This window comes from Oncorhynchus masou, chromosome 29 (genome assembly GCF_036934945.1).
Source record: "Oncorhynchus masou masou isolate Uvic2021 chromosome 29, UVic_Omas_1.1, whole genome shotgun sequence".
NCBI lineage: Eukaryota > Metazoa > Chordata > Actinopteri > Salmoniformes > Salmonidae > Oncorhynchus > Oncorhynchus masou.
Genome location: NC_088240.1, coordinates 10,038,165 through 10,065,629, shown reverse-complemented (window position 1 = coordinate 10,065,629; position 27,465 = coordinate 10,038,165). Strand labels below are relative to the sequence as shown.

The window sequence follows — 27,465 nt, the reverse complement described above, 5'->3', positions numbered from 1 at the left end:
GGTGTATGAGGGGTATATGGAGGGGTGTTAAGAGGGGTGTTATGAGGGGTGTTATGAGGGGTGTTATGAGGGGTGTTATGAGGGGTATATGGAGGGGTGTTAAGAGGGGTGTATGAGGGGTATATGGATGGGTGTATAAGGGGTATATTAGGGGTGTTATTATTTAGGGTGTTATGGGGGAATGGAGGGGTGTTATGAGGGGTGTTATGAGGGGTGTTATGAGGGGTGTTATGAGGGTGTTATGAGGGGTTTCAAAACTAATATGGAGGGGTGTATACACATTTTATGAGGGTGTTATGAGGGGAATATGGAGGGGTGTTAAAGGTGTGTTATGAGGGGTTTATGAGGGGTGTTATGAGGGGTATATGGAGGGTGTTATGAGGGGTATATGGAGGGGTGTTATGAGGGGTATATGGAGGGGTGTTAAGAGGGGTGTTTGAGGGGTGTTTGAGGGATATATGGAGGGGTGGCCTGAGGGGTGTAATGAGGGCCATATGGAGGGGTGTAATCAGGGGTATATGGAGGGGTTTTAATGAGGGGGTTATGAGGGGTGTTATGAGGGGTGTAATGAGGGGTATATTCTGGGGTGTAATGAGGGGTATATGGAGGGGTGTTATGAGGGGTGTTACCAGGGTGTTATGAGGGGTGTAATGAGGGGTGTTCTGAGGGGTATATGGACCATGTTATGGGGTTATGAGGGGTATATGGATGGTGTATGAGGGGTGTTATGAGGGGTGTTATGAGGGGTATATGGATGCCCACACCAGGGGGGTTATGAGGGGTATATGGAGGGGTGTTAAGAGGGGTGTATGATGGGGTATATGGAGGGGTGTATGAGGGGTTTATGGAGGGGTGTTAAGAGGGGTGTTATGAGGGGTGTAATGGGGGGTATATGGAGGGGTGTTATGAGGGGGTTATGAGGGGTATATGGAGGGGTGTTAAGAGGGGTGTATGAGGGTATATGGAGGGGTGTTAAGAGGGGTGTATGGGGGGTATATGGAGGGGTGTTAAGAGGGGTGTTATGAGGGGTATATGGAGGGGTGTTATGCCCAGGGGGTTATGATGGGGTATATGGAGGGGTGTTAAGAGGGGTGTATGAGGGGTATATGGAGGGGTGTTATGAGGGGTGTATGAGGGGTATATGGAGGGGTGTTAAGAGGGGTGTTATGAGGGGTGTTATGAGGGATATATGGAGGGGTGTTATGAGGGGTGTAATGAGGGGTATATGGAGGGGTGTAATGAGGGGTATATTCTGGGGTGTTATGAGGGGTGTTATGAGGGGTGTAATGAGGGGTATATGGAGGGGTGTAATGAGGGGTATATGGAGGGGTGTTATGAGGGGTGTAATGAGGGGTATATGGAGGGGTGTAATGCCCCACACCATTTGGTATATGGAGGGGTGTTATGAGGGGTGTTATGAGGGGGTGTTATGAGGGGTGTTACCAGGGGGTGTTATGAGGGGTGTTATGAGGGGTGTTATGAGGGGTGTATGAGGGGTGTTATGACCATTCTGAGGGGTATATGGATGGGTGTATGAGGGGTGTTATGAGGGTGTTATGACCATATCTGGAGGGGTGTTATGAGGGGGTTCTGAGGGGTATATGGAGGGGTGTTAAGAGGGGTGTATGCGAGGGGTATATGGAGGGGTGTTAAGAGGGGTGTTATGAGGGGTATATGGAGGGGTGTTAAGAGGGGTGTATGAGGGGTATATGGAGGGGTGTTAAGAGGGGTGTTTTGAGGGGTGTTATGAGGGGTATATGGAGGGGTGTTATGAGGGGGTTATGAGGGGTATATGTTGGGTGTTAAGAGGATTCTGTATGAGGGGTATATGGAGGGGTGTTATGAGGGGTGTTATGAGGGGTGTTATGAGGGGTATATGGAGGGGTGTTATGAGGGGTGTTATGAGGGGTGTTATGAGGGGTATATGGAGGGGTGTTATGAGGGGTGTTATGAGGGGTGTTATGAGGGGTGTATGAGGGGTATATAGAGGGGTATATGGAGGGGTGTTATGAGGGGTGTATGAGGGGTGTATGAGGGGTATATAGAGGGGTATATGGAGGGGTATATGGAGGGGTGTTATGAGGGGTATATGGAGGGGTGTTATGAGGGGTGTATGAGGGGTGTTATGAGGGGTATATGGAGGGGTGTTATGAGGGGTATATGGAGGGGTGTTATGAGGGGTGTTATGAGGGGTGTTATAAGGGGTGTTATGAGGGGTGTTATGAGGGGTGTTATGAGGGGTGTTATGAGGGGTATATGGAGGGGTGTTATGAGGGGTATATAGAGGGGTGTTTTGAAAACAGTATAAGTGGAAGAATAAATGAAAGGCCCCCAATCTTCCACTAACAAATATATTATTTTATTATTTAGGTATTTTTTGGGTTGGAACTCCAAACTTCTTGCATTTCATCACATTATACCATGAGGATGAGAAAAAATGCTGCAGTTTCAAAACTAATTTCCTGCTACTATACACATTTTGCCATGAGGCTGAGAGAAAATGTCGTTTTAAACTATCTGTCCAGTGAAAACTTTAATAGTTAATATTCTGATAATTAAAACCCAAATAATTGACTCACCCTATACTCATGTTTATGTCCAAAATATAAATTGCAAAAAAAAAAATGCTTTTGCATGTTGCTTCCTCAAAGAGGATGATGGCCTGAGGAGGATGAGCTGGCCAATCAGCGGTCTACTCACATTCATATTTTTTAATGACTGGTATATGCCCACACCATTCTGTTGTTTGAATACGCCCTCACCATTCTGTTGTTGCGATACGCCCACACCATTCTGTTGTTGCGATACGCCCACACCATTCTGATGTTCGAATACGCCCACACCATTCTGTTGTTAGAATACGCCCACACCATTCTGATGTTCGAATACGCCCACACCATTCTGTTGTTGCGATACGCCCACACCATTCTGATGTTCGAATACGCCCACACCATTCTGTTGTTGCGATACGCCCACACCATTCTGTTGTTCGAATACGCCCACACCATTCTGTTGTTGCGATACGCCCACACCATTCTGTTGTTGCGATACGCCCACACCATTCTGTTGTTCGAATACGCCCACACCATTCTGTTGTTGCGATACGCCCACACCATTCTGTTGTTCGAATACGCCCACACCATACTGATGTTCGAATACGCCCACACCATACTGTTGTTGCGATACGCCCACACCATTCTGATGTTCGAATACGCCCACACCATACTGTTGTTGCGATACGCCCACACCATTCTGATGTTCGAATACGCCCACACCATTCTGTTGTTCGAATACGCCCACACCATTCTGTTGTTGCGATACGCCCACACCATTCTGATGTTCGAATACGCCCACACCATTCTGTTGTTGTGATACGCCCACACCATTCTGTTGTTGTGATACGCCCACACCATTCTGTTGTTGCGATACGCCCACACCATTCTGTTTTTGTGATACGCCCTCACCATTCTGTTGTTGTGATACGCCCACACCATTCCAACACTGAATAGCTGCTTTTTAACTTTTTAACATACTTCATTAACATTTTTGGGAAGGAAAACTATTTAATTCAGATTATAATTAATTATTGGCCATTTTTCATGGAAATCTGGAAACATTGGACAATTCCTTTAAAGGTTGACTTTGGGCAAAACTTTGGCTACAGAACTGCCATTTATTACCGATCTCTACAGCTTCCGTCCAAAAACAAATCCTCTGAAATGACATCATATTCCCCCCATCCCCCATGGCAATTTTGCCTATGTTCACAAACTTGCTTGTTACAACTTGCACACTACATACTTGTATTATGCAGTGAAGACCTACCTATGTCAGAAAAATGATTGTGTTTTGTTTGTATGTGTTAGTGCAAAGCTTAGACCTCTCGTTTGTCATCCGCAAGTCTATCAAGAATTTGAGACCATTGCGCAAGCACACTTCCAACACATGTGTACACATATGACATTCATTTAAAACTGTTCAAAAAAGGATTTCAAACATTTGCTCTAAACATGTTTCCAGTCTTCAAAAGTTCATCTTGAACTCTCCCGTTCAGAAATCTAACCAGTTTTGAAAAATATCTTTAATACCCTCCACAATCTTTTCTTCTTCATAGTTACAGTCTCTATTTTCTAGAACAGATAAATATTACTGTTGTGTTCCAACTTCTCTGAGACAGAATGTCTGTTTGCAATTCCTCACTTTAATCAACATTCAACCACACTCCATTATAAGTCGCCATTTTCCATATAAAAATCTCAATTAAATCGAGTTACACTGCTTATTATAGATGAGGGCATAGAGGGTGAGATATGATTACTATGCTGAAAACAAATCTTGGAATATTATTCTACAATGCATTTACACTTTTCAAAAATAGCTTTTTCAATTGTGCAAGATAACATATTGAATCATTGGATGTCTCTAGAGTTTTACTCAGCAGCACATCAGCCTATTCAGAAGCTGGTCTCTGTCACCACATTACATACTTCACTTTTCATAACATTTCAATCTAATTGCAAATCGAAAGTCTCGTTCTGATTCAACCAAGTTTGATGGGTTCTTGAAATGACAAAGTTCTAAATACAGGGATTTGTTGCTGCTATTCTAAGGACTAATAAACGCTTTGGGAAAATAGGATGGCCTTTCTACTCACAATGACATAAAGTGGCTAAAACCTCAACTGTACCCCATACTTAACTCAACATAACCATTCAATGATAACCATACCCTAAAACATTTCTCAAAAGCAGAGTTGACTCGTTTTTCACTTAGTTGCAGGAATTTGAGAATTTTTCCGTTGCTTTGACAGGATTGAATTAGAATGTTCTTCTCCCTAAGTTGGCATCATTAATGTTCTGTGGGAACATGAGTTCAAGTTCTCTGTGCCTCGTTCCATGTGGACAAATGTGATAACCTTGGCCTCCATCCTGAGCAGAGACCAGACAGGGAAACGAATAGTGGGACTAGTACCCTGAAATCCAATAGAATGTAAGGGACATAACTTTCCTCTGAGGGGGAGTCATCACCAGTCGTCCATTTTGAAGAGGCATTAGATCAGGAGCCCTGCATAAAATATGTCATCTTTCAAGAATGTTAGGTTTAGGTCCTCCTCTGGTCAGGCTTTGTAGATGAACACCTATTCTTATAATACCTAAAGTAGTCCCATGTTTTACTGGAAGACATGCCTCTATTGTAACAGTATTGTCATAGTGGTAATTAACTCAACACCAAATGTGCAGACATGTTGAACATGTTCTGTTCATTTCACCACAAGGGGGAAACAAACTCCAATCGAGCCTTTAGCTAGAAGTCAAAAAGATTGACTTGACAGCACACTAAAATCAGGGGCCACTCAAGGGCCACAAAGGTACTTTCAGTAGCCTGTTTTATGTATTTTGCTCTCATGACATCATAACATTCCATGACATCATAATATTTAAAAAATCTGTAAAAGAAGACACGACATCACTAAAACAATAACACTCAAGTGTTTCAGCTTTGGGTTTTGAGTGTTGGCCACCTAGTCTGTATAGGCTACCTATACACTCTTAGAAAAAAAGGTGCTATCTAGAACCTAAAAGGGTTCCTTGGCTGTCCAAATTGGGGAAGCCTTTGTATAACTCTATTGGTTCCCGCTAGAACCCCTTTGGTTCCCTTTTGAGTTCCATGTAGAACCATTTGCACAGACGATTCAACATGGAACCGAAAAAAGTTCTACCTGGAACCAAAAAGGGATCTCCATGGGGACAGCCGAAGAATCCTTTTGAACCCTTTTTTCGAAGAACATAGAGAGCTCTAATGACTCAGTGAATCCAACACCATTTGCCCCTTATCCGGCTCCTCTCCTCACATCTGCCCTGCATTAGAATGCAAGCTGTGTTCCCTCCAAGACGTGTGGTGTTGAAATAGTCTCGGCAGATGTAGAATACAGAGGAAAACACATCTGCTTGTTGGTGACAAGAGAGGTGAGGAATAAAGGTAGTCCTGGGGCACTCCTTTTCTCTCACAGAGCTTTTCATCTGACGCCTTAGAGGAACATGTAACATCACTGGCATTTCACATATGTTCGTACAGGACACTACAGAATCTTACTGAGAGTTTATTCCCCCATTTAGGATAATCCACACTATACAGTTGCTCTCACCTCTTTTCAACCTTTCCAAAGTTGGAACGGATCTCAGAGAGCCTACCGGCTGAGGTCTGTCCCAATCATCCTTTAAACAAATCTATCTTGCGTGTTCCATGCCGTCACTCTGTCCTCAGCTGCTATCCATTAGAATGCAATAAAAAGAAAACCCCCAAACAAGGTAACGGAGCAACTTCATATTGCCTTGCTATTTACTTTGGCAAAACAGGTCCATCGTAATAAAGAAACAAATTATTATCTGTATGTCCAACACTTCTCATTAGCAGAACACTTCAGAACTACCATAACTAAGTAAATCCAACACTTCTCATTATCAGAACACTTCAGAACTACCATAACTAAGTAAATACAACAACATGAAACAAATTAAGCTCTTCACAGATAACAACTCAGCGTGCAACCAGCACCCACACTCTTAACGCTATACCAATCAACTTTAATTAAGTAAGCATTAATATAAACCAGCACCCACACTCTTAACGCTATACCAATCAACTTTAATTAAGTAAGCATTAATATAAACCAGCACCCACACTCTTAACGCTATACCAATCAACTTTAATTAAGTAAGCATTAATATAAACCAGCACCCACACTCTTAACGCTATACCAATCAACTTTAATTAAGTAAGCATTAATATAAACCAGCACCCACACTCTTAACGCTATACCAATCAACTTTAATTAAGTAAGCATTAATATAAACAAGCAGTGAGGTACTTACCACTGTTTCCATCCTGGCATTTCACAAACAAAACTTGAGTCACAGAGACAACCAGAAAAAGGCAAATCCTTGAATACACAAAGCTCATCATGTCTATAGGAAAGACATGGGCTCTCCTTGTGCGCAAAGTGAGGTGAAAATGTACAGGGTATCACTGTACCATGTGCACAGAGAACACTACCAGTAAGCAGCGAGTAAGACAGACCCAACCCAGACTGCACCAGTGCTTTTTTTTGTGGGGAAGAGTTAAAGCTTTAAATGAGAAGAACGCTGGCAACCCTAATTTTCCTCCCCCTCTTGTCAGCCCTCTCTCATAACCCTCCACTCACAGGCATTTCTGGTTTTGTGAAAACTACACCCTTGTTTACAAGTTTCCATCATTCTACTGATTCTTCTGTGTTACTTTTTGTTCTCAGTCTAAAACAATTGAGATCAGAATTAGAGCAACGATAGGAAGAAACAGACAAGAAAAGCCTTGTTTGTCACTGATTTGATTTACCCCACCCCCTCCCTGGACTGGTTGCTAAGCAGGTCTGGTGAAGTACTGTTTTATGGGTTGAAAGGCAACTTTTTTATTAGAAGAATAAGAATACAGTTTATGGCCCAAAGTCTCTGTGGAAAGGTGATGGGGAACCTGAACTGCTGGTGTGGTTGAAGTTGGGAGTGAGATTTTGTAGATTTTTAGGGTGGGGGGTGTTGGGGCAGATTTATAAGTGATAAATCAATGTATTAATTATTTATTATTATTAATGTATTTATTAATTAATTATTTCCATATTTGTTCTTTATCATGATGATTGCGAACATACTCTGATGTACAACAACAACATTGGGAAGTATTACACTTGAGAGACAAAGCATCATTGGGATTATGGGTTGATAACGGTAGCCAATGTTGGTAAGAACAACCAGGTTGAAATGTTAGCCAGGACTCAATCGTTTAAGTAACCATCCAGTGAAAATCTCACTTGTAAATATTTGTATTCTGTTATGAATTCTCAGTTGGTAGAGCAGCTCAGTGGGTAGAACATGGCTCTTGCTTTGCCAGGATAGTGGGTACAAATCCCCATCACCACCCACCCACCCTTATGCATGACAGTAAGTCGCATATGTTACAGTATTATACACTGAACAAAAATATAAATGCAACAATTCAAACTATTTTACTGAGTTACAGTTGATATAAGGAAATTCATTAGGCCCTATAAATTTTACATGACTGGGAATACAGATTTGCATCTGTTGGTCACAGATACCATTAAAAAAGTTAGGGGCGTGGATCAGAAAACCAGTCAGTATCTTGAGACATAGAGCCGAGCATTATTATGCATTATTATGGTGAAACATGAGGTGAAGACAGTAGAATAATGGCACGACGACGGGCCACAGGATCTCATCACAGCATCGCTGTGCATTCAAATTGCCATTGATTAAATGCAATTGTGTTCCTTGTCCGTAGCTTATGCCTGCCATACCATTACCCCACTGTCACCATGGGGCACCCAAAAAACACCATACTGCCCTACCATTACCCCACTGCCACCATGGGGCACCCAAAAAACACCATACTGCCCGGTACAGTTGAAACCGGTAATCCTCCGTAAAGAGCACACTTACATTTACATTTAAGTCATTTAGCAGACGCTCTTATCCAGAGCGACTTACAAATTGGTGAATTCACCTTCTGACATCCAGTGGAACAGCCACTTTACAATAGTGCATCTAAATCATTAAGGGGGGGGGGGGGGTGGTGAGAAGGATTACTTATCCTATCCTAGGTATTCCTTGAAGAGGTGGGGTTTCAGGTGTCTCCGGAAGGTGGTGATTGACCACTTCTCCAGCAGGCCAGTGGTCAGCAAAAGTGCCCACTGAAGTCAGATAGGACTCCAAACTGCAGTCAGTTCAATACTCTGGTGAGGGCGATGAGCACGCAGATGAGCTTCCCTGAGACGGTTTCTGACAGTTTGTGCAGAAATTCTTTGGTTGTGCAAACCGACAGATTCATTATCTGTTCAGGTGGCTGGTCTTAGACAATCCCGCAGGTGAAGAAGCCAGATGTGGTGGTCTTGGGCTTGCGTGGTTACATGTGGTCTGCGGTTGTGAGGCTGTTTCGAAATTAACATTATCTTCTATGGCAACAGCTCTGGTGGACATTTGTGCAGTCAGCATCCCAATTGCACGCTCCCTCAAAACTTGAGACATCTGTGGCATTGTGCTGTGTGTCAAAACTGCACATTTTAGAGTGGCCTTTTATTGTCCTAAGCACAAATCAAATCAAATGTTATTGGTCACATGCACATGGTTAGCAGATGTTATTGTGAGTGTAGCGAAATGCTTGTGCTTCTATATCCGACATTGCAGCAATATCTAACATGTAATCTGACAATTCCACAACAACCACCTAATACACACACATCTAAGTAAAGGAATGGATTAAGAATATATACATAAATATATGGAGGAGCAATGACAGAGCGGCATAGACAAGATGCAATAGATGGTATAAAATACAATATAAACATATGAGATGAGTAATGCAAGATATGTAAACATTATTAAAGTGGCATTATTAAAGTGACTAGTTGTCACACTGACCTCAGAGATCCTTTTTATGTCTCTATTTTGGATTGGTCAGGGCGTGAGTTTGGGTGGGCATTTTATGTTTTGTGTTCTATGTTTTCTATTTCTTTGTGTTTGGCCGGGTATGGTTCTCAATCAGAGACAGCTGTCTATCGCTGTCTCTGATTGGGAACCATACTTAGGTGCCATTTTTTCCCACCTGTGTTTGTGGGAGGTTGACTCTGTTTAGAGAAATGTGCTTTTGAGCTTCATGGTTTGTTTTTGTAGTGTTTGGCGTCATTTTGATTAAAATAAAGAATGTACACTAACTCCTTTCATCAACTGTGACACTAGTGATCCATTTATTAAAGTAGCCAATGATTTCAAGTCTGTATGTAGGCAGCAGCCACTCTGTGTTAGTGATGGCTGTTTAACAGTCTGATGGCCTTGAGATTGAAAAACAGCTTATGTCTCTCAGTCCCAGCATTGATGCAGCTGTACTGAATTCGCCTTTTGGATGATAGCGGGGTGTTGTCCTTCATGATTTTTCTGGCCTTCCTGTGACATCGAATGGTGTAGGTGTCCTGGACGGCAGATACTTTGCCCCTGGGGATGGGTTGTGCAGACCGCACTACCCTCTGGAGAGCCTTGCGGTTGTGGGTGGTGCAGTTGCCGTACCAGGTGGTGATACTGCCCGACAGGATACTCTCAATTGTGCATCTGTAAAAGTTTGTGGGTTTTAGGTGACAAGCCAAATTTATTCAGCCTCCTGAGGTTGAAGAGGTGCATTTGAGCCTTCTTCACCTCACTGTCTGTGTGGGTGGACCATTTCAGTTTCTCCATGATGTGTGTGCCAAGGAACTTAAAACTTTCCACCTTCTCCACTACTGTCCTGTCAATGTGGATAGGGGGTTGCTCCCTCTGCTGTTTCCTGAAGTCCACAATCATCTCTTTTGTTTTGTTGATGCTGAGTGAGAGATTGTTTCCTGACACCACACTCCTAGTGCCCTCACCTCCTCCCTATAGGCTGTCTCGTCATTGTTGGCAAGCCCACTACTGCTGTGTCGTCTGCAAACTTGATGATTGAGTTGGAGGCGTGCGTGGCCACACAGTCATGGATGAACAAGGAGTACAGGAAGGTGCTGAGCATGCACCCTTGAGGGGTACCAGTGATGAGCATCAGCGAAGTGGAGGTGTTGTTTCCTAACTTCAGCCCCTGGAGGTGGCCCGTCAGGAGGTACAGGGCCCAATTGCACAGGGAGGGGCAGAGACCAAGGGCCTCAAGCTTAATGTTGAGCTTGGAGGGTACTATGGTGTTAAATGCTGAGCTATAGTCAATGTACAGCATTCTTACATAGGTATTCCTCTTGTCCAGATGGGATAGGGCAATGTGCAGTGTAATGGCGATTTCATCGTCTGTGGACCTATTGGGGCGGTAAGCAAATTGAAGTGGGTCTAGGGTGTCAGTTAAGGTGGAGGTGATATGATCCTTGATTAGTCTCTCAAAGCACTTCATGATGACAGAAGTGAGTGCTACGGGGCGATAGTCATTTATTTCAGTTACTTTGCCTTCTTGGGTACAGGAACAATGGTGGAAATCTTGAAGCATGTGGGGACAGCAGACTGGGGTAGGGAGTGATTGAATATGTCCTGTAAACACACCATCCAGCTGGTCTGCACATGCTCTGAGGATGCTGCTAGGGATGTCGTCTGGGCCGGCAGCCTTGAGGGTTAACACGTTTAAATGTCTTACTCACTTTTGCCACGGAGGAGAGCCCATAGTCTTTGGTAGTGGGCTGTATTATCCTCAAAGCGGGCAAATAAATTATTTAGTTTGTCTGGAAGCAAGACGTTGGTGTCCGTGTCATGGCTGGTTTTCCTTTTGTAGTCCATGATTGTCTGTAGTCCCTGCCACATACGTCTCGAAGTCTGAGCCGTTGAATTGCGACTCCACTTTGTCTCTATACTGACGTTTTGTTTGATTGCCTTGCGGAGGGAATAACTACACTGTTTCTATTCAGCCATTTTCCCAGTCACTTTTCCATGGTTAAATGCGGTGGTTTGTGCTTTCAGTTTTACGCGAATGCCGTCATCTATCCACGGTTTCTGATTAGGGAACGTTTTAATAGTCTCAGTAGGTACAACATCTCCAATACACTTCCTTATGAACTCACTCACCGAATCAGCGTATACCTCAATATTATTCTATGAGGCTAACCAGAACGTGATCAAGGTGGACCTTTTAATGATCATGCTGTTTAATCAGCTTCTTGATATGTTACACTTGTCAATTGGATGGATTATCTTGGTGAAGGATAAATACTCACTAACAGGGATGTAACCAAATTTGTGCACACAATTTGTGATAAATAAGCTTTTTGTGCAGATGGAACATTTCTGGGATCTTCTGTTACAGCTCCTGAAACATAGGACCAAAGCTGTGTTCGAATACTCATACTAACCGCACTAACCATACTATTTGTGATGTGAATTGAGTATATAGTATGCTTATTGGTCATACTATGGATATAGTTAGCATGCCAAAGATTCACGGACGTCGTACGAAATTCGCCAAAATATGAAGTATACACACAGAGGAAATTTCCGTACTTTAGGGCCTACTATGCAAATATTCAGGAAATGGGCGTGTCTTCACATCTTTTTCAGATTTGAAGAACATGGCAAAAAATATGCAACCGAAGTACAACGAGAGCGGATACAAATTCATTGGGGCGGCAAGTAGCCTAGTGGTTAGAGCGTTGGACTAGTAACTGAAAGGATGCAAGATCAAATTCCTGAGCTGACAAGGAAAAAATCTGTTGTTCTGCCCCAGAACAAGGCAGTTAACCCACCATTCCTAGGCCATCATTGAAAATAAGAATTTGTTCTTAACTGACTTGCCTGGTTAAATAAAAAATTGGTCTGACAAATGTTAAGAAAATGTTGATCAATGTAGTTACTTTTCAAATAAATTACCTTACACGTTATGTTGGCTGACAATTTGTTAGCTACTCTGTTTTTACGAACTACATAGAATATCATTACAACAGTATGTACCAGTATGTTAGCTAACTACCTAACATTAGTTGGCTACTTATACATCACATTTTCCAGTCTATTAAGTATAGGCTGTCTAACTTACTACCCAACGTTTATTGACTTGGTTATTCCCGTCATTCTTAGCTTAGTGAAATGGTATAGTTGTTGGACGCTCCCAATGGACATTCGGGTGCGCTCTTAAATTCGCTCTCTCCTCCGATTTCAGAGCACTCTCGACTGAGTGTACCAGAGCGCAGCATAATGAATTTACAAGCTCTCAACACCCGTTGAATATGGCCAGTGTCAATAAACGTTTGCAAAAAGTACTTAAATTGTTACCAGCAGCACAGTTACAATCAGCAATGTACTGGATAACATGAAAATAGACTAACCAGCTCTGCTAGGGCGAGTAAACGGTCAGAGTGGTCTCATTTGTGTCGGGAAGTAGATAGCCGATGTTCGCTTGGGTGTTTGACTGCGGTTGTAAGTTCAGAACGCTCAAATCAACCCCACTCCTCAGCCCGAGCGTCCAGTGTGCGCTCTGAGAGCGAAACAAATGGACAATCTGAAAATGCTCTGAATTTAGGAACACACTCTGGCACTCCAGATTGAATTTAACAACACACCCGAAGTTGTAAAATGTCTAACTAGTAAATTGTTAGCAAGCAAGAGGTTGCATAGCAACAGCATCAACTTCCAGTAGACTGGCGAATATCTAGTATGCTCAACTGAAAGGATCCCATTCGTTTACAGTATACTAAAATTAACTAATAGTACAGTTGAAGTCAGAAGTCATTAAAAGTCGTTTTTCAACAACTCCACAAATGTGTTGGTTAGGACATCTTTCTTTGTGCATGAAAATTCATTTTTCCAAAAACTGTTTACAGACAGATTTTTCACTTCTAATTCACTGTATCAGTGGGTCAGAAGTTTACATACAAGTTGACTAACTTTAAACAGCTTGGAACATTCCAGAAAATTATGTCATGGCTTTAGAAGCTTCTGATAGGCTAATTGACATCATTTGAGTCAATTGGAGGTGTACCTGTGGATGTATTTCAAGGCCTACCTTCAAACTCAGTGCCTCTTTGCTTGACATCATGGGAAAATCTAAATAAATCAGCCAAGACCTTGTAGACCTCCACAAGACTGGTTCATCTTTGGGAGCAATTTCCAAATGCCTGAATGTACAACGTTCATCTGTACAAACAATAGTACACAAACACCATGGAACCACGCAGCCGTCATACCGCTCAGGAAGGAGATGCGTTCTGTCTCCTAGAGATGAGTGTACTTTGGTGCAAAAAGTGCAAATCAATCCCAGAACAACAGCAAAGGACCCTGTGAAGATGCTGGAGGAAACTGGTACAAAAGTATCTATTTCCACAGTAAAACGAGACCTATATCGACATAACATGAAAGGCCGCTTAGCAAGGAAGAAGCTACTGCTCCAAAACCGCCATATAAAAGCCAGACTACAGTTTGCAACTGCACATGGGGACAAAGATTGTACTTTTTGGAGAAATGTCCTCTGGTCTGATGAAACGGGGTGGCAGGGTAGCCTAGTGGTTAGAGCGTTGGACTAGTAACCGAAAGTTTAAGTGCCTCTTACAAAAGGTTGTGAGTTCAAACCCCCCCAAGCTGACAAGGTAGAAATCTGTCGTTCTGCCCTTGAACAGGCAGTTAACCCACTGTTCCCAGGCCGTCATTGAAAATAAGAATTTGTTCTTAACTGACTTGCCTGGTTAAAATATAAATAATGATAATATAAAATTAAAAATTAAAAAAATTAGAACTGTTTGGCCATACTGACCACTTATGTTTGGAGGAAAAAGGTGGAGGCTTGCAAGCCGCAGAACACCATCCCAAACCTGAAGCTTGGGGGTGGCAGAATCATGTTGTGGGGGAGCTTTGCTGCAGTAGGGATTGGTGCACTTCACAAAATAGATGGCAACATGAGGTAGGAAAATGATGTAGATATATTGAAGCAACATCTCAAGATATCAGTCAGGAAGATACAAATTGGTCTTCCAAATGGACAATGACCCAAAGCATTCTTCCAAAGTTGTTGCAAAATAGCTTAATGACAACAAAGTCAAGGTGTTGGAGTGGCCATCACAACGCCCTGACCTCAATCCTATAGAACATTTGTGGGCAGAACTCAAAAACCATGTGCGAGCAAGGAGGCCTACAAACCTGATTCAGTTACACCAGCTCTGTCTGGAGGAATGGGCCAAAATTCACCCAACTTATTGTGGGAAGCTTGTGGAAGGCTACCTGAAACATTTGACCCAAGTTAAACAATTTAAAGGCAATGCTACCAAATACAAATTGAGTGTATGTAAACTTCTGACCCACTGGGAATGTGAGGAAAGAAATAAAAGCTGAAATTATTTATTGTCTCTACCATTATTCTGACATTTCATATTCTCAAAATAAAGTGGTGATCCTAACTGACCTAGGACAGAGATTTTTTACTAGGATAAAATGGCAGGAATCGTGAAAAACTGAGTTTAAATGTATTTGGCTAAGGTGTATGTAAACTTCCAAATTAAACTGTATATAGTGTGTTGTATATACTCATTAAGTAAATAGTATACACTATTTCAGTATTTGCAGTCGAACACAGCTCAATACTCTACATGTTATAGCAGTTTAATGCACTGCATCTCAGTACAAGAGGCTTAACTGCAGTCCTTGGTACAAATCCAGGCTGCATCACATCCGGATGTGATTAGGAGTCCTATAGGGCGGCGCACAATTGGCCCAGCGTCGTCCGGGTTTGGCTGGGGTAGACCGTCATTGTAAATAAGAATTTGTTCTTAGCTGACTTGCCTAGTTAAATAAAGTTTAAAATATCTATATGCACGGTGCATTCAAACCCCTTAACTTTTTTCATATTTTGTTATGTTCCAGCCTTATTCCAAAACTGATTAAATAGTATTTTCCCCCTCATCAATCTACACACAACACCCCGTAATGACAAAGCAAAACCTGTCTTTTAGACACTTTTGCAAATGTATTAAATATAAAAACTTAAATATCACATTTACATAAGTATTCAGACCATTTACTTCGTACTTTGTTAAAGTACCTTTGGCAGCAATTGCAGCCTTGATTCTTCTTGGGTATAATGCTACAAGCTTGGCACACCTGTATTTGGGGAGTGTCTCCCATTCTCAAGCTCTGTCAGGTTGGATGGGAGCGTTGTTGGACAGCTATTTTCATGTCTCTCCAGAGATGTTCCATCGGGTTCAAGTCCGGGCTCTGGCTGGGCCACTCAAGGACATTCAGAGACTTGTCCCGAAGACACTCTGGAGCAGGTTTTCATCAAGGATCTGTCTGTACTTTGCTCCTTTCATCTTTCCATCGATCTTGACTAGTCTCCCAGGCCCTGCCCCTGAAAAATATCCTCACAGCATGAAGCTGCCACCACCATGCTTCATCGTAGGAATGGTGCCAGGTTTCCTCCAAACGTGATGCTTGGCATTCATGGCTTCTTATGGTCTGAGAGTCTTGAGGTGCCTTTTGGCAAACTCCAAGCGGGCTGTCAAGTGCCTTTTACTGAGGAGTGTCTTCTGTCTGGCCACTCTACCACAAAGGCCTGATTGGTGGAGGGTTGCAGAGATAGTTGTCCTCTGGAAGGTTTTCCCATCTTCACGGAGGACTCTGGAGCTCAGTCAGAGTGATTACTGGGTTCTTGGTCACCTCCTTGACCAAGTCTCTTCTCCCTCCATTGCTCAGTTTGGCCTTGGCGGCCAGGTCTAGGAATTGTCTTGGTGGTTCCAAACATCTTCCATTTAAGAATGATGGAGGCCACTGTGTTCTTGGTGACCTTCAATGCTGCAGAAATGTGTTGGTACCCTTCCCCAGATCTGTGCCTCGATACAATCCTGTCTCGGTGCTCGACAGACAATTCCTTTAACCTCGTTGCTTGGTTTTTGCACGGACATGCACTATTTACTATGGGACCTTATATCGACAGGTGTGTGCCTTTCCAAATCATGTCCAATCAATTGAATTTACCACAGGTGGACTCCCATCAAGTTGAAAAAACATCATCAATGGAAACAGGATGCACCGGAGCTATATATCGAGTCTCATTGCAAAGGATTTGAATACTTATGTAAATAAAGTATTCATGTTCTTTATTTTTAATACGTTTGCAAAAATGTTTAAAAAAAACTATTTTCACTTTTTGTTATGGGTTACTGTGTTTAGATTGATGACAAACTAATTCAATCCATCTTAAAATAAGGCTGTAAAGTAACAACATGTGGAAAAGGTCAAAGGGTCTGAACACTTTCCAAAGTAACAACATGTGGAAAAGGTCAAAGGGTCTGAACACTTTCCAAAGTAACAACATGTGGAAAAGGTCAAAGGGTCTGAACACTTTCCAAAGTAACAACATGTGGAAAAGGTCAAAGGGTCTGAACACTTTCCAAAGTAACAACATGTGGAAAAGGTCAAAGGGTCTGAACACTTTCCAAAGTAACAACATGTGGAAAAGGTCAAAGGGTCTGAACACTTTCCAAAGTAACAACATGTGGAAAAGGTCAAAGGGTCTGAACACTTTCCAAAGTAACAACATGTGGAAAAGGTCAAAGGGTCTGAACACTTTCCAAAGTAACAACATGTGGAAAAGGTCAAAGGGTCTGAACACTTTCCAAAGTAACAACATGTGGAAAAGGTCAAAGGGTCTGAACACTTTCCAAAGTAACAACATGTGGAAAAGGTCAAAGGGTCTGAACACTTTCCAAATTCACTTTGTAGGAGCACAGTAACACCTCTATTTGCTAGACCCTCTTCTGTTCGAGAAGACAATACGAAGATAACCTTAACCAGAAATGAACGTTGAGACGAGTTATGCTGATTCCTAGACAGGTTTTCCCTAAACGTATTCATTTTCAAACTCAGAGGAACTTTTCATGGGACCCATCAATTTAGGGGAAAATGTTGGCCCCATGGAGATTGTTCATTTAAATTTGCAAATGGAAAGATTTGTGTTGATTCACGCTGGCAAATTACATTTACTGTAAAATGTCTACTGTGACTTTAAGGAGCGGAACAGGCACTCCCTGTATATAGGTAACCATGTCATTGTTTTACTTGTTATTCGTTATTCACTGTGTATCTATTCCTCATTTTTTATCTTTATCTTTAACTCTGCATTGTTGGGAAAGGGCCCGTAAGTAAGCATTTCACTGCTACACCTGCTACACCTGTTGTTTACAAAGCAAGTGACAAATAACATTGTAATTTATTTTATTTGTCATGTGAATGAGCTTTCTAACACTAGGTACTGATTAAATGTTTTTAGTTGAGAAAGGAGTGAGGTTGTGGAATATGCTGTCAGTCAGACATACTTTGTTCTGAAGTTCAATGGTTATGTCCATTACCTGTGTTGTATGTATCTCAATTAGGGTTGCAATTCTACTGGTTATTTACCAAAGTTACCGGAATATTCAGTAATTTTGGTAATTATTCTGTAATCTATGTTAACTTTGGTCATTTATACTTGAATAACTATAAAATAAATGTATTTTTCTGGGTCCGTATTGTCCATGAGTTTCTAGTAGATAGACCATATGGTTCAAGATAAAATAGCCTAATTAATAAGAAAACATCTTATCAAAATGTGCATTATTTTCAACTAACTTGGCAACTCTTCCAACTATTGTTTTTTTTCACAACTGCCACCATTTTGGCCCCAAAACATTGACAACAAAGACATATTGAAATAGTGAAATAAAAAAAAGCGTAAAAAGATATTAAGGGATATTTCATGTTTAAACCATTATATTAAACACCAATGGTATTCACTAAGTTGAAGGTTTATATTTAAGATAATGTTTTACAACTTTTTTTAGGAATCTTATTTGATTGTTTTATATGTTACCTGTTATGGCCACACAGAGGGCCATAGATAATTACACACCTCTGATAATCTGAAGTACCCAAAAAGGCCACTAGATGTCATCTGATAAAATCTATATATTTCTTGAAAGTTACCAAAATAATAATAATCTCAATACACATAACCGATCATAGAGTGTGGAGTCATCCTTCAGCACATGACGAGGCATGGGTCGTGTTCAGTAGGTAGAAAACGTTTTGAAAGGCAATGAAATGGGGAGGTACTGTAGTACCTGAACCCATCCTATAAGTACAAACATTTTCATTTTCTGTTGCAATTGTTTTTCCTACATTGTGCCCAACTGAACAGGGCCAGGATGTCGAGGTATATCAGCTTAGCACTTGGAACTGGACACATATGTGTAACAGTTCCTCTGCCACAGTCACAGTTCAGTCTTTGGACCCTGTTGTAAGTCTTGGCTAGTTAATGAGAGGAAACAGCTGTGGACTGTGTTCTCAAGGTGCAGAAACCATCAGGTGATTTACTTGCCATCAGGACTGGATGTTTTGGGAGCCATTGGGACTGTGGTGGAGATGGAGGAGAAAGGCAGCTGTTCCAGCTGTAGCCCTGCCCGTACATGGAGGGACCCTCAGCCAATTCAACCCCCCTCTGCAAATTGCATCAGTTTTCTTTTCACTTGAGAAAGGGGAAATGGCAAGCCTTTGTGATGCTGGTTAGCATGCCTGCCAAGTATGGGATCATCAGAGAAGGTAGCCAGAGGGAGGGTATAGCTGCACAGGGAGCATACATTAGGATGAATCATGGCCTGTCTCCTCTTCTTGTTTAAGTATTGCCTGACTATCTGGCAATGGATTGCTGAAAGTAATTAATTATATTTCTGTCTGTCTGTCTGTCTGTCTGTCTGTCTGTCTGTCTGTCTGTCTGTCTGTCTGTCTGTCTGTCTGTCTGTCTGTCTGTCTGTCTGTCTGTCTGCCTGTCTGTCTGTCTGTCTGTCTGTCTGAACATCTCTGCTGAATGTCTTGATCATTCATTGTACAGCTATTTGGAAGCTGTATGTAAATAGCCCCTAAAGTTGTCCAACACGAGCAAAACCTGTATGTCAATATAGAAAGAAAACCTGTTGAAACAATGTCCAGCAATACTGCATGGCCTAGTATTTCCATGGAGCCTGACAGCTTGTGCAAAGCACTAACTGGACTATACATGTGATGAAAGGAGTTGTGAAAGAGATCATATTATGGGTAAATACCAACCAGTAGTTGGGGATGGTGACAAATGTTGAACTTTGAATTGCACCTTCCTCTGAAATACAATGAATGATTTATCCCAAGGAATGTCTCGCCTGGACTGTAGCCAGTTACGATCAAGTACTGACTAGCTCACTGACTTTTCTATCGTTAGCAAGGCAGTCATATAAACAAAGACCATGACATTGGGAAGATGGGTCTTTAGATTTCCCTCAAGGTGTTCTAGAAGAGGTGTTGATTGGACAGCAAGGAAGGGAAGGAGAGGCTAAATGTGGTACGCTACAAAGGAGAGGCAAAATGTGTTATGTAGAAGAGTATGCTTATGTCCTGGGTTTGTGAGAGTAGTAATTTTGAACTCTAACTCTCTTGATCTACAGTGTATTAGCTATCAACCCTGATCTAGTATATGCACATCTAGCTATCAACCCTGATCTAGTATTTGCACATCTAGCTATCAACCCTGATCTAGTATATCCACATCGAGCTACTATAATACATCTGGTTCTGATGCATATAGATAATTCACTACCTGGGTTGATAAACAGTAGATCAATCTACAACCCATGGTTTGAATTTCATAAGGAGAGTGACTGCTGAGTACCATCATTATGCTGTCATCACTTACAGTAATATAAGAAAGAGCGGAAGCATCTAGAGTTATTTAAACCCAGATAGCGGTCTTAAGAAATAATTACAATGCTCCTTTGCTTTCTCCTTTAATATTTTTATTAAAAAATGCCTACATTATGTCCTTTCCTTACAAGAGTATAACGTTACTTACCCAAATTCACTTTCCACCATTGATTTTGAAAGAACTTATGTTAAAATAATGCTCTACGCTGAAACAATAGATGTACAGTGGAGGGTGCTGAGGGGAGGATGGCTCATATTGGCTGGAACAGAGCAAATGGAATGGCATCAAACACATGGCATCCATGTGTTTCATGTATTTGATAGCATTCCACTAATTCCGCTCCAGCCATTACCATGAGCCCATCCTCTCCAATTGAAGAGCCACCGGCCTCCTGTGGTGTACTAATTATACTAAGGGGTCTGTTGGTCCAAACAATGTGGTGTGTAATGAAAAGCTTTGCCATGCTAGCTTCACCCATCTAGTCTTTACAGATTAGTAGAATAAGGAAGCATTTTAGAACTCTGACAGAGCTCAACTTGCATCCATCCTTGTTCTGACTCCTCCTATGACAGCCGCCACTAAAAGTGGAATACTAATGGCAATAGCGGGAGAAACCCCATTTAATTTAATTGGTTGTTCTATAATCTAGCACCTCCCCTTATTGTAAGTAAGTTCCAAGATGGAGGAATATTCACCACCTTTATCCTCTGTGGCTACATCTGTGAACCATCCTAAACATTTCTGGGAGAAAGACGATTCCTTCCAAAAGTGTTCTTCTTATTCTAGAAAGATGTCCTAAAATGTTAGGCTTCAGACTGTGTTTCCTTACTGTAGCAAATTACATTTAAAGAGACACAAAACCCCTTGAGCTTTTCTTCAATCCTAGGAACATACATTCCCCACTTCCTTCTAAGAAACGGTTGAATCGTAGATCAAATGTAAGGGAATTGTAAAGTGGGCTTCTTTGATAGAGGCTAAACAACCTCAGACTCAGCTAGTGGACTCAAATGGAGGATGGAAATAATTAGCAACGTCTCCAAGGGAACGCCTGCCAAATATTGCTACAAACAATTTATCCAGCCAGAGCTCACACACCATCATGAAGTGAATTACTCCACCACTTCTGAAACAAAAAACAGCATTTGTTTCCACATATGATTTTTTAAAACACTTTTCCAGAAATGTTCTTTTGACTCCTGTTTGCTCCTTTGTATACAAAGCGGATGGAGGAAATATGTACCCATAACCAAGGTTTTTACTGCAGTATTGTCAAATGGTCTTTGCAGAATACGCACCTTATCCTTTCTAAAAATGTGTCATGGCGTCACATTATTGTTTGGATTAGAGCAGTTCTCTTTCTGTGTCAGGGAAAACTAAATATCTTTGCAGCAAGGATTGTATTATTGGCAGAAGCCTCTCCCTGGTAATTCTCCCTGGTAATTCTCCATGGTAATTCTCCTTGGTAATTCTCCTTGGTAATTCTCCCTGGTAATTCTCCCTGGTAATTCTCCCTGGTAATTCTCCCTGGTAACTCTCCCTGGTAATTCTCCATGGTAATGTAAGCTGTGAGCAGACTTCCTACGGAGGAAACCTCCCTCATGCTACAGTAGATACAGTACTTTGAACATGGCAGTGTCATTTTATAGGAGGAGAGCAATGCACGTTCAAGGAGTGGTTTGTATCTAATGTAAGTAAACATACATCACACCATTTTTTTATGTCTCCCATACATTTGTTGTACCTGTATGGTCTTACTTTTTTCTAACATCCTCATAACTATGGGGGCCCTAAGGGTACATAAAGTACATAGTGAAAGTACATAACAGTGGCAAATCCTAGTTCATGTCATGTTTCACACTACATTTTCAAAAAATGAAAGTAAGTCCGTCTATGCACCATAATCAACCAACATTACTGGAAACGTGAAACCATGACCTGCGCTTTCCATGGTAATTGATGAAGATGAATTACCATGGCATTACCATGCTTTGATCATGTGATTTGAAACCCATCAAGACTCAAGAGGGTTATGTTGTTTTTAGCCCCTGGTAGGCATGTTACTGTCAGGCATGTGTTAAGGAAGCCCCCAACGTATACAGGGCCCTTCAGTGCCAACATACAGTATGAACACCTCCTGCTGCAGTGAACCCAGCATTGACTTCCAATCCCCCTATGAGAAATGAATTACTTCCTGCGGAGCTTTCCTGTTGAACTTTTGACAAGAGGCGCAACATCCTGAGTGAATCAAGGAATTTTCAGCAATTCATGAGTCATGAAACTGGTCTTTACTTGCCACTTGTTTGTGGACCAAAAAATATATTAATTTGCTAATTGTCGATATTATCTTTCCTTAAATTACATTTAGTTGATTTTCTTTTTTTACAATGAGTAGGTTAGCGGTCCGTGTTTTTCTCAGCCCCTTAAAGAGTTTCCCTTGGAAGTATATCTGAAAGCTACAATATATAACGTTTTGGGGATCCAACAAAACTAACATAGAAATGTGAGTTATAGATCTGTCAATCTCACTGAAAGCAAGTCTAAGAAGCGTAACCTATCTGTTCTATGTGTGCTATTTCTATGCTTACCGTGTTTAAGTTTTGTTTTTGCATCTTTTACTTTCGGTGTTGTACATCAGCTTCAAACAGCTAACAATACAATATTTCTGGTTATGGAAAATATATTCCACAGCGGTTTAGATTGTACAATGATATTCTACACTACACTTGGTTGTTGTGTCACATAAACTGAAATTAGGCAAACTATTTGAATTTTAGTAACCAGGAACAGGCGGAGCGATTTCTGCATAGTGCATCTTTAAATTGCAATTAAGTTCATGGACTTTCTGTATAGTACGTAGGTAGCCGAGGTGAGTTTTCTTTGACCTGAGGTCTGTTTCTCCTTCTTTCCTCCTACTCAATAACTCCTCCTTAACGGTGAGTAACAACCCTGAACAGATTTTCAAGGTACTGTTGGAGCCCTTGGAGCACGTTCCAACAGGACTTCTCAAAACTGACTGGCCACTAAGGCTGCATGCAGTGACAGATGAGGAAATAAAGTGAAAACACAACCGTCATCTGTCCCTTTCTCAGACAAGCTCATACAGGGAGAGAAAGGGAACCTAGGCTAGGGATTTCCTTACCTGTGGGGTCATGGAAAGCAATGGCTACATCATAGTTAATTGCATCCCATGTTCATCGGTCAGTGCATGTCTTAGCTGTGTACAGTAAAATATGTTGAACTCTACACTCAAGACAGTTACACACACATACTTTGCATTCAGAAAGTATTCACACCCCTTGACTTATTCAACGTTGTGTTGTGTTACAGCCTGAATTCAACATGTGTGAAATACACAAAATTCCCCATACTGTCAAAGTGAAAACATGTTTTTAGAAATGTTAGCAAATGTATAAAAACTTAAATTATATCTAATTTACATACACTACAGTTCAAAAGTTTGAGGTCACCTTAAAGAAAAGCACATTTTTTGTCCATTAAAATAACATCAAATTGATCAGAAATACAGTGTAGACATAGTTAATGTTGTAAATAACTATTGTAGCTGGAAACGGCTGATTTTTTTATATGGAAAATCTACATAGGCGTACAGAGGCCCATTATCAGCAACCATCACTCCTGTGTTCCAATGGCACGTTGTGTTATCCAACTTCATCATGTTAAAAGGCCAATTGATCATTAGAAAACCCTTTTGCAATTATGTTAGCACAGATTAAAACTGTTCTTCTGATTAAAGAAGCAATAAACTGGCCTTCTTTTGAGTAGTTGAGTATCTGGAGCATCAGCATTTGTGAGTTCGATAACAGGCTCAAAATAGCCAGAAACAAAGAACTTTCTTCTGAATCTCGTCAGTCTATTCTTGTTCTGAGAAATAAAGGCTATTCCATGCGATAAATTGCCATGAAACTGAAGATCTCGTACAACGCTGTGTATTACTCCTGTCACAGAACAGCGCAAACTGGTTCTAAACAGAATAGGAGGAGTGGGATGCCCCAGTGCACAACTGAGCAAGAGGACGAGTACATTAGAGTGTCTAGTTTGAGAAACAGACGCCTCACAAGTCCTCAACTGACAGCTTCATAGTACCCACAAAACCCAAATCTCAACGACAACAGTGAAGAGGCGACTCCGGGATGCTGGCCTTCTAGGCAGAGTTCCTCTGTCCGGTGTCTGTGTTCTTTTGCCCATCTTAATCCTTTTTTTGTTATTGGCCAGTCTGAGATATGGCTTTTTCTTTGCAACTCTGCCTAAAAGGCCATAGCAAAGGGGTTGAATACTTACTGACTCAAGACTTTTCATTTTTTATTAATTTGTCAACATTTTGAATTTTGTGTGTAGGAAAACAAATATCTAAATCTAAGGCTGTAACAGAACAAAATGTGGAAAAAATCAAGGGGTTTGAATACTTTCTGAAGGCACTGTAGATGCATATTTCTTGTATATTGTTTGTTCTTCCTAAATTGACACGTGTAAGAGTAGGCATTGTTCCCCAAAATCACTATAAAAGTGCAACTTAAAAAAAATCCCTTTTATCTGATCATGATTCTCAAGCTTTTAGAGAAAGCAAATCAAAACTACTAATTCAAGGCTGTAATTGAGAGCAACACAAAATGTCTGAATCTGACAAAAAAAAGCAGAAAAAAACATAGTTTTCGATGCTTTTTGAGTGAGAACCACATGTATAATTGGTTTTACATGGTGGTAGGGAAATGATTTGCACCTAGTGGAAAATCTGAAGAGCGTTGGGACCACAGAGTATGACTCACTGCCCAGCTATCTTAAAGGGGGTTAGAAGGATGTCTGACTAGAGGGGGGGGGGGTAGAGGGACGTCTAAGAGGGGGGGATGGTGGGACCTCCCTGTCTTTGAATTCTGGACTCAGACTTGTGTTTACTTTCCAGGCAGTGTAGCCTGGGAGGCTCCAGGAGGGTAACCCATAATGCAGGGCAGAAGAACATGACTCTTCAGGGTTCATTGCCTCAGAGACCAGGGTCAGCGCTAAGCTATAGCTAAAGCTAGGTACAGTATGTACATACTGTAGGGGTGTCCGTATGCTGGAATATGTGGGGTGTATTGTAAGCATGAAAATAGTCGTAATTACCTTCCAGCTCAAGCTCTAGCCCAGTCTTGTGCTATTCTGGCCTCATCACGCAGTTGCGTAAATCAAAGAGCATTACATTCAAAAAAAGAGATACTGGACATTTCTGTACCTTTTAGAGAAAAAAATACTAGATGGATTGCATAGTTTTTTACAACTACAATCAAGGGATTGTAGTTGTAAAAAACTATGTATAGTCTTTTATGTTTGACAGAATTATGATAGTTGCACTTTGTCCCTCCAGCCAACATTTTATTGAGGAACACAGTTGTATTTTCCTTGCTATTTGCATCTGGTATACCTCTCTGGGTAAAAGTAAGACTGGTGGAGTATCCTCATGTTTTGTGAGACAGACGAGACAGGACAGAGCAACACACTGGAAAATGATGACTACAGCTCCAGGCTCAGGAACTCAACCAAGTATTTCCTGAGATGTCTGGCAGGTTCACCACAAGGGACATAGGGGTATTACTAATCTTTAGGCCAGAAACCACAGGCTAAAATTACATCCAAATGTCATGAATTTTAACCACTTTTAAATAAATATTCATCCATAATTTCAAAGCGCAATACTTTGAATTACACATGATTTAAAAGCCCATTTCATAGAGAATGATACAAACTGGACTATATGTGCTAACTTACTTTGAAGAGATGGTGATTGGGTCTAATTAGGTGTTTGGTGTTTGTTGTTTGGTCGTCTAAATTCTGTGTATCTGTCTTCAACTGCCATTTCAGGTCAGACTCGTTCCACACGCCAACAAATGTTTCTCAGCCTCCGAAGCATCTATATTCACCACATGTTGTGTGCTTATCCTTAGACGTATTCTCCAGACGTATACATAGGTTATTGTTAATAGGTTGCTCAATTTCTATTTTAGATTATATTTTCTGATTACATGAACTGTACTCACAAATTTCCTCTGTGTTGTCTTTGGAAATCAGCCTTCTCTGTGTGGGTCTTGCCAACCCCCATTGTCACTCTGAGAGGCAATGGTTACATCATGCAGGTCTGAAATCTGATTGGAGGTTACCTTTACAGTAATACTATTGAATCCAAACAGCTCAGATGCTTATAAAAGGTTCTTAGATTAATTGTTCTTTATTTTACTTGTTCCTGAACTGCTGTGGTGAGATTCTCTTTCTTTCTTCTTTTTCTTATTTTCTTTCACTCTTTCTTTCTTTCTTTCTTTCTTTTTTCTTTCAGTCTCTTTCAGTCTTTCTTGCTTTCTTTCTTTCTTTCTTTCTTTCTTTCTTTCTGGCTTTCTTTTTTTCTTTCTTTCTTTCTTTCATTCAGTCTTTTTCTTTCTTTTTCCCTCCCCCATGAGTCATGGCACAAGCCATGGTTTCTAAGCCACACAAGCTAACAGAACGGGATTGCCGAGTGCTGAAGCGCCAAAAAATAGTCTGTCCTCAGTTGCATCACTCACTATCGAGTTCCAAACTGCCTCTGGAAGCAACATCAGCACAAGAACTGTTCTTCGGGAGCTTCATGAAATGGGTTTCCATGGCCTACTAGCTGCACACAAGCCTAAGATCACCATGCGCAATGCCAAGCATCGACTGGAGTGGTGTAAAGCTCGCTGCCATTGGACTCTGGAGCAGTGGAAACGTGTTCTCTGGAGCAATGAATCACGCTTCACCATCTGGCAGTCCGACAGACGTATCGGGGTTTGGCGGTTGCCATGAAAACGCTACCTGCCCAAGTGTATAGTGCCAACTGGACGATTCCGTGCTTCTAAATTTGTGGGAACAGAAATGGTTTTCGAGATGGATGTGGCTGCACAGAGCCCTGACTTCAATTAGAACGTCGACTGCGAGCCAGGCATCATCACCCAACATCAGTGCCTGACCTCACTAATGCTCATGTCGCTGAATAGAAGCAAGTCCCCGCAGCAATCTGTCCTTTGCACACACAAACACACATGTGTAGTCCTGCTTACGTGAATAGCGTTTAACAAGTTATTTTGGCGAAAGTAGCAGTCTCCTGCTTAGAGCACTAACAAGAGATACTCTTTTATATGGTGTTCATATGGTAAGCCTACATATCATACCAATCTACCTGCTCTCAGATTTATTCATTCATTGTTTATTGACTTATTATTATTATTATTTACTTTC

At 41.4% G+C, this 27,465-nt stretch overlaps 1 protein-coding gene across 1 annotated transcript in view; it reads right to left on the bottom strand.

Moving 5' to 3' along the window:
- LOC135518968 (collagen alpha-2(V) chain-like) overlaps nucleotides 1-7,310 on the bottom strand; it is a 66,592-nt gene extending 59,282 nt beyond the window's left edge. The window contains exon 1 of the mRNA XM_064943954.1: nucleotides 6,873-7,310. Coding sequence (XP_064800026.1) covers nucleotides 6,873-6,963 — 91 coding nt within the window. The 5' untranslated portion in view covers nucleotides 6,964-7,310. The remainder of the gene's footprint in view (nucleotides 1-6,872) is intronic.
- Between the last annotated feature and the right edge of the window lie 20,155 nt (nucleotides 7,311-27,465).